Source organism: Setaria viridis, chromosome 8, assembly GCF_005286985.2.
Source record: "Setaria viridis chromosome 8, Setaria_viridis_v4.0, whole genome shotgun sequence".
Taxonomy (NCBI): Eukaryota; Viridiplantae; Streptophyta; class Magnoliopsida; order Poales; family Poaceae; genus Setaria; species Setaria viridis.
The window spans coordinates 28245044-28253241 of NC_048270.2; the positions used below are offsets into that span (position 1 = coordinate 28245044).

Sequence of the window (8198 nt, forward strand, 5' to 3'; positions counted from 1 at the left end):
CGTTGCACATGTAAAAGAAAACAGAGAGAGAAGAATACCCAACCTCTGGCTCTGGGTCATGTGTTCCGATAGGAAGATGGAGGTCCAGAAGAAAATCATAGGCCAACTTGCAGTAAAGACTGAGTTATAATTTAGTGACTAAAAACTAAAAAATTCACGTGAATATTGAAATAAATGCAAGTGCCAAATTTATTGTGGAAGTTAATGTTCAGCTAATAAATACAACTTTCTTGTGAGCACAAATATTTTTAAGATTCAACTAAAATCTTAAAAAGTGCATTTCAACCGTTTAATTTTCGAGTTATTATTCAAACCATGCAAATGTGAAATGAGATAAAATACGGAATAATCGAACACGTAATTTATCCAAAAAAATGTAAGCATATGATTACATTACAAACTTGAAAAGTAAACAAAAACTAAAAATTATTAAGTAGCAAAAAACCTTCGAAGTTTTTAAACAAAAGAGTCGTGAAGGTCAATATTATGGACCATTGCACAAAAGAGTTCAGACAGTCGACTCGCAGGAAAAAAAAAAGAGAGGGGAATTCGTACACGTAGTACTATGGCATGCATGTGTCAGACTAAAACAAAAACGAGCCTATCACAAATCCCCTATAAATACCAGCGTATGTGTGCACTGGCTACCAAACCCAAAGCTGCAGCACAACTACACAGTATACACAACCACAGGGCAAAAGGTAGCCTTCGTTCGCATCAGTCAAAGGAAAGAAATGGCTCTCGTCCATGACCACGAAGAAGTGAGCTCTCACGAGGAGGACATGGTCGGAGCTTTCGCCCTCCTCTACCACCACGTGTTCAGCTACATCAAGCCGATGGCGCTCAAGTGCGCCGTGGAGCTCGGCATCCCCGACGCCATCCACGGCCGCGGCGGCGCCGCCACCCTCGCGGACATCGCCGCCGACACGGGGGTGCACGAGGCCAGGCTCCCCGACCTGCGGTGCCTGATGAAGCTGCTGACCACGTCGGGGCTGTTCGGCGCCACCGCCGCCGCCGTTGCGGACGGCGGTGGCGAGGCGGCGGCCGCGTACACGCTCACCGCGGCGTCCAGCCTTGTCGTCGGCCCGCGCGGCCTGTCCAACATCGTGCGCTTCGGGGACGGCCCCGTTTCCCTCTCCCCGTTCTTCGACATGCCGGCGTGGCTCCGGACCGCGCCGGCGCCGGAGGCGCCCAAGTCGCTCTTCGAGCTTACGCACGGCCGCTCCCGGTGGGACCCGGCGAACGCCGACGACGAGACCATGAACGGCGCGGCCTTCGCCGAGAGCCGGCTCCTGATCGAGGCCGTCCTGGGCGGCCACGGCGACGTCTTCCGCAGGCTGACCTCGCTGGTCGACGTCGGCGGCGGCCACGGCTCGTTCGCCAAGGCCATCGCCGCGGCTTTCCCGAACATCAGGTGCGCCGTGATGGATCTCCCTCACGTCATCGCCGACACCCCTGACGCTGGTGGCGACGTGCAGTTCGTCGCCGGCGACATGTTCGAGTCCATTCCCCCAGCGGATGCTGTTTTGCTCAAGGTATGCGTGTGTGTCTTCTAAATAGATCTTCACCATTTTGCTCAAATTTTGACCACTAACATGCGTGCGTATTATAACTTTTCCTCGACAAAAACACTAACATTTTCTCTTTTGGTTTTAGTATGTTTTGCATTGTTGGGACGACAACAATTGCGTCAAGATTCTTAAGCATTGCAAGGACGCCATTCCGGCAAGAGATGCTGGAGGAAAGGTGATAATCACGGAGATGGTGCTGGGGTCCGGACCTCGTGACACAAATGTTGCCGAGACAGAAGAGATGCACAGCTTGTTCCTCACCTGCATCAGCGGCATCGGACGAGAGGAGCACGAGTGGAAGAAGGTCTTCACCGATGCTGGATTCAGCGACTACAAAATCACTCCAGTGATGGGCCCTATTTCGGTTATCGAGGTTTACCCTTGAAAGTTGAACGGAAAAAAGCTTGCCTACATGATGAACTCCAGTGACATATAATGTGATTCCAGCTGCGTTCAGTAATAGCTAAATAAGCGTGCTGCTGCTAGCTGCCTCAATACTTCATTAGCGCGCATGTAGTTGTCTTGAATGCTTTATTTCGGTGTGAGTTCATCGAGCTTTGTTGTCTTTGGAGTATATAAAGTCAATAAATGCAATTATATGTTGCAGTAACTAATTCTGTCCGGCAGTGATCCTGGTACCAAACGTTTCAACTAGTTATATGGAGGTGGTATTGGTCGTGGAGAGGGAACCACCCATCGAGGGGGCCATGGCAGAGGTGGTGCGCATGGTCGATGACTGGGCGCCATCGGTGGCACTGCTGGGTCAAGGAATCCCCACCGTCTTGGTGGCAGCGGCAGGCTGCGAGGGGGCGCGTAGTGGGCAGCAAGGGGGGCCATGGTGACGAACACCTGTAGGTCAAGCCATTAGCAGCCGGGGAATCCTGGCCCCTGCACTTGCGTTAGCACCAGGTGTCCGCACTAGCCTGACGTCGTCCTTTTAATGGCGCTAAGAGACTGTGAGTAAGGCACGGGTTCACCGAATATAGTAATAAAAATCGTTCGTAATTTGTATTTTCTTTGTAAGTTGTTTGTATATATCACCACGAATTACATAGTATGCTAGCCATAGTATAGATTGATTCGATCAGTTCCTAAAGCACACTTATAGGTGATTGATTCGATCGGATGGCAGCGATATGATAGGCAGTTTAGATCCCATAGTGCATGAGACAAAAGACGATGACTTCAAAAAAGCCACACTATCATTCTAAATTCAAGTAAGGGAAGGTTGGAATATGACTATTGAGGTTAGTGGTAATAGATCGCCATGTCAATATGATACCCGAATATCTGTTGTGCAACGGGCACTGAAAGTGCTTGAGGATCGGACATTGTGTATTTCATCCGCGACTTTAGCTATTTTCAAATGAAAGCCCTTGAGGAAGGTGAAGAGGATGTGGCTTCGATCACCAAGAGAATGTCACAGCTAGTATAATAACATCGATAATATTGTTATGACTTTAGACTTTAGTTGTGGATTTTCAATTCTTGTTGTTAATGATGTTCTGTATGCATGTAGGGCCATTTTGATCTAAGCTCGATATCAGCCAGCTTGAATCCTCTCTTATCACAAGCATGTAAGAATATTGGTCCATATCACTTCTGATACGTTGTACTGGACATGATATCGGAGGGCACGTACTAGGGTCGTTACAATGACAACAATGGAAAGGTTGTCGACGTTCGTTATCGACTATATTCCGGCCTCCAATTCCTAGAAAATATGAAGCATATGAAAAAAATGAAATAATGGGGTTCAACGAGTTTGCTGTCTATTTACTATTAATAAGAGGTGGACCAAGTCTGGGCCAAATTGAGCCAAAAGCCGGTAGGCATAATCCATTATTCATGTCAATTCAATTTTCTACTGGTAGGCATAATCGAACGAGGTTTTTACGCCGTCACGGATGAGATGTTTTGCAAGAGTGGATATAGCTCAAGGTAATGTTTCAACTAAATGGAGGTGTGATGCAAATGGAAAAAAACATGAACATACATGAAAAGGCATATATATAGAGTAATTGCTACCAAAATTTGTCATAACTGAATAAAAATTACAGTGTACCTTTAGACAATGACTATGCTCGATAAATAATGGAATGAAAAAACAATACTAGTCCACGGGTGTGCAATATAGATACAGTTACGCATAGCCACATGCCTATTGCTAACTCTTGTAAAAGGGCAGGACAGTGTAGACAGTTTGCAGCAAGGTGGCCATGAGTAGGATGACGGCGGCAACGAGCGAGATGAACACCCATGGGTTGCTCATGTAGCTATGCACGAAGTTGGCTCGCCACTTGTTCCAGCGTTTCGCGCAGTGGTCGTTCACATTCTCTTGCACTTTGATCAGCTTGCTGGTCTGGTGCATCAGTGATGCCTTGCCCACGGTGTTTAACATCTCTGCCAACTCCTTGTCGCTGCCCCAAAAGTTCTTGATGAGCTCTTTGGACCTGAGCAGCGCGACATCTCTTTCCGATTTAATCAGGTTGACCACGAAGGCTACGTAGGACAGCACTTGGTACCCTATGTCTGGGTGAACCTGCTCGAAGGCGAGCAGATTCAGATAGAGTTTCTCCGTGTCCCCGTAGGCCTGGATTACTGGCATGCTCAGCACGCCATTTTTGAAGTCAATGTCATCGATGACGTGAGTGCATTTCTTGAAATGGATCCTTGCCTCGCTGAGCTCCACGGCAGATGGCATGGAATCCTCGGACGAGTGTTTCGGACGGTCAGTGTTCTTCTTCTGGGAATGATTATGGATCCTTGCCTCGCTGGGCTCCACGGCAGATAGCATGGAATCCTCGGACGAGTCTGCTGAATCCGGACGGTCAGTGTTAACCTTCTTGAAATAGAAGCTTGCCTCGCTGCGATCCACGGGTATGGAATCTTCAGACGAGTCTGAATCCGGACGGTCTTCGTGGTGTGCACGGGGGCCACATAGGGTTCTATGTAAAATTTCCAACGGATGGAGGCCTAGCTTGCCAAAATATTCATCATTGGCAGGACCTTCATCGCACGAGAAATAGTCCAGATAACGCACTACCATTTCGTTGATCTCCGCAGCACTCTGTGGTAATGATTGAGATGGAGTAGATAGTAAGAACAACGTATAGATGTTGCCTTGTTGCACTTCGTACGTTATTCCTAAGGTTTGGAGAATATACTCCCTCCATATTAGATTACTATTCATTTTGACTTTTCTAAGCATATAACTTTTGATATGCACCTATATATATACTGTATGCCTAGATACATCTAGAAAAACGAAAACAAATATATTTTGGGACGATAAGAAATGATTCGATTCAGTTATTATGGTAGGATTTGGATCGGTATCCATCTCTACGTCTAAACATTTCATGGGTTGTGCGAGAAAATTCATTTCAAGCCAGAAACAAATGCCCACGGCAAACTTGAAAAGATTTTTTTTCTAACAACGTACTCCCTCTATCCCAAATTATAAGTCGTTTTAGTTTTATTAGATTCATAGACTTTGTTATACACTCGGATATACCATATGTGTAGATGCATAATAATATCTATGCGTCTAGAAAAGTCAAAATGATCTAGCATGAATTTCAATCTCTAGATCAACCACAAATAAACAACTAATGAAATAGCGATAATAATGAAATAGCAGTAGAAAGACTACTAGATACTCACCGGAGTAGTACCACACTGCACGGCTAAAAGCCTTTGTAGAACGATCAGAGGCAACTGGTTTTCCATCACGATCATGTCAGACCGGAAGCCCGGCCACAAAACATGGTTACCGTGGGCGCTGAAGACGGGATCATTGGGCGCATAGTCCCCCTCTCTTCCATTCTTCATGAGCTCCAGCAAGAAGCACCCATCCATGACCATCATCTCGACAAAGCGACCTCTGCTCGCCCCACGCCATTTCTCATCAAGGCCATGGTAGGCTTCCAGCAGCTGATCCGCCATCTCCTCGACCGCATCGACGAAGTCGCGGAGTGACTTGCCGGCGGAGCGCTTGACCAGGTGCAGCACCGCCCGGCGTTTGTGCTCCTCCATGGGAAGCAGCTCAGGCTTACCGTGGTGGAAGGGGCCCAGGGAAACCAGGCACGGCATGTAGGCACTTTTGTTGGTAAAGCTCTTGAGATGCTCCGGCACCCGGTAGATGGACGGCTTGCCCCATCGTGCCGCCTCCTCTGACGGGCCGGTGCCTGGTAGCAGTTTCTCCATATCCACCACCCAGCTGCTACAGAGCTCGTTATTATCCACTCTTACCGTAGTCTTCTTCATCATCATCAGCTTCTTCTCTGCTCGCACAGGCGCCGGCATTCCCTCCGTTTGATCTCTTGCGCGCCTACTTATAGGACTGCTCGAACATATTTTTTTCGTGCGGAAAAAGCTTCCCGCGGTCGTTGTTCCTGTTGTTCCCTGCATTTTGGGAACTGTTATCCGGCCTAGAAACGAACAAATTGACTGACCGGGGATACCGGGGCTCGAAAACATAGAAGGTGTGTGGGCTCCCGCGCAACAAGTGGTCTGTCGTCTGTTTGTCCATATATTGCTTTCAGAGAGTCAGAGACGAAGTTTCTCTTGGCATGTACAACGCGTACCATTATTTGTTCAGCTAGCTAGCAACAGCAGCTGCACATGGAACACTGTTTATGGTTCCAACATTTTCCTCTTTCTTTCCCAACTACGGGCAAACCCGAAATTTCATTACGTAGGAGCAACGAACAAATTGACTGACCAGCGATGCCTGGGCTCGAAAACGTTATACGGTGTGGGCTCCCGCGCAACAAGTGGTCTGTCGTCTGTTTGCGCCATGCCATATGGCTGCTGCGTCTTGCTTTCGGAGAGCCAGAGATGAAGTTTCGCTTCGGCGGCTTCGCATGTCCAACACGTTCACAGACTACACGAAGGGTACTATGTTCAGTTAGCAACAACAGCTGAACGTGGATCCTACATTTTTCCTTTTCATTTGGTCCCACTGTGGGCGAACCGAAAATTTCATTACGTAGGAGCAACGAAATTTCATTATATGTTCCTACGTTTTTTCCACCTAACATCTCCTGCCACATGCTCTGCATCTGTGGACTCTGGTAGACTAGAATGCTAGACCGCTGGCGGTGTCACCAACCATGGGCCTACTGGTCACTCCCACTATTGGGAAACCGTTTATACCGGTTCCTAACCTCACTTTAGTAACGCTTGTACAATCGGTATTGCTACTTCGGTACTAAAGGGAGGCTTTCAGTACCGCGTCAAACAACCGGTAGTAAAGGACAATTAAAAAATTAAAAAAAGAATCCCGCCGCCAGCCCCCGCCCCCCACCCAGCCCTTCCACCGCCCTCCCGCACCGCCGCCGCCACAACCCTCGCGTCGTGCCCTCTCGCATCATGCCACAGCCTGCGCCCGCCGTTGCCCGCCGATCCGCACCGCCGATCCGCACCGCCGCCTCACCTCGCCCCGCCGCTGTTCCTCACTGCCAGTGAGTGGTGAGCGAAGGGGGGAGGGGAGCAGAGTGGGTGGTGGTGAGAGGAGAGGGTAGAGAGAGAGAGGAAGGGAGAGGACCGTGTGCAGGCGAAGGGGAAGACATAAGGCGGAGGGGGACGGGTGGAAGATAATTAAGATGGGCCGGTGAGGCCACTAGGTGGAGGAGATAAGGCCCCTTTCGTATCGGTTAGGGGTTCAAATTAGTACTAAAGGGTGACTTTTAGTACTATTGGGGCACATTAGTACCGGGTGGAGGTTGGATGACCTTTAGTATCGGTTGGAGCTCCCAACTGGTACTAAAGGGGGTCACAGGAGGCTCCTAGGGAGCTATCAGATAGACCCGGTAGTAGTGCTCACATTAGTATCGGATAAAAAACAAACCGATACTAAGGGCTAAGATCAATGCTTAGTTTTCCAGTAGTGAGCATCCTTCTACCCACCTTGTGCTATCGAACAATAGTGTGACATCACAAAATCTTCTAATTTCAAAATATCAATAGAACATTTAATTGCATGAATAGTTATTTTCTAAGAAAATCTAAGATATAATGGGTTATGCTTTGATTTGTTGCATTCTTGCTCGCTACTCTCTCCGTCCCAAATTACTATTTATTTTAGTTTTTCGAAGTACATGACCTTTGTTATGTGTCTAGACATAAAATATATCTAGATGCATAGTAAAATGTATGAATCTAGAAAATTCAAAATGAATAGTAATTTGGGATGGAGGGAGTACATCTCAAATGTAAAATTACAAGTTTATATTATGAACTTTAAGATGAAAATTATGTATAGGTATATACCGATTATGACTTACTTCTTTTCCTTAGATGAATAAGGTAAAAAGAACTGTCCACTGTATCATGGAGAAAAGGTAACTCCAAACTAAGCAGTACAATGTGGCAATAAAGCAACAATAACCATAAATATCACTACACCAAAACCATTTATATTCAGTGCGTGTGATTGAACAAGCCACAACACTCGTTGCACGAGGCTTTAGCTCTAAACCACTGCTAGTCTTTTTTTTTCGAATCACACAGTACAGACGCAGACACTCAGATACATGTACGTACACTCATCCCTACAAATACACGTATGCAACCCTACTCCTATGAGCATCTCCGAAAGATTGAGCCGGCAAATCCTCACTA

At 47.2% G+C, this 8198-nt stretch overlaps 2 protein-coding genes across 2 annotated transcripts; one reads left to right on the forward strand and one right to left on the reverse strand.

Moving 5' to 3' along the window:
* The first annotated feature begins 546 nt into the window (after positions 1-546).
* Positions 547-2616, forward strand: LOC117834444 (acetylserotonin O-methyltransferase 3). Its single transcript, XM_072295697.1, has 2 exons — positions 547-1535; positions 1657-2616. Exons 1-2 carry the CDS (start codon positions 735-737, stop codon positions 1954-1956), a joined length of 1101 nt encoding a protein of 366 aa, XP_072151798.1. The 5' UTR covers positions 547-734; the 3' UTR covers positions 1957-2616.
* A 966-nt stretch (positions 2617-3582) lies between these two features.
* On the reverse strand, positions 3583-5918 carry LOC117866744 (UPF0481 protein At3g47200). The gene is made up of 2 exons (XM_034751026.2): positions 5238-5918; positions 3583-4641 (listed from the first exon to the last, which is right to left on the reverse strand). Exons 1-2 carry the CDS (start codon positions 5877-5879, stop codon positions 3739-3741), a joined length of 1545 nt encoding a protein of 514 aa, XP_034606917.1. The 5' UTR covers positions 5880-5918; the 3' UTR covers positions 3583-3738.
* Positions 5919-8198: the final 2280 nt, after the last annotated feature.

Coding starts and splice junctions, on each gene's coding strand:
- LOC117834444 (XM_072295697.1), top strand. CDS start 735: ATGGCTCTCGTCCATGACCACGAAGAAGTGAGCTCTCACGAGGAGGAC. Junction 1,536..1,656: donor CGGATGCTGTTTTGCTCAAG/GTATGCGTGTGT, acceptor TTTTGGTTTTAG/TATGTTTTGCATTGTTGGGA.
- LOC117866744 (XM_034751026.2), bottom strand. CDS start 5,879: ATGCCGGCGCCTGTGCGAGCAGAGAAGAAGCTGATGATGATGAAGAAG. Junction 4,642..5,237: donor TGCAGTGTGGTACTACTCCG/GTGAGTATCTAG, acceptor TCATTACCACAG/AGTGCTGCGGAGATCAACGA.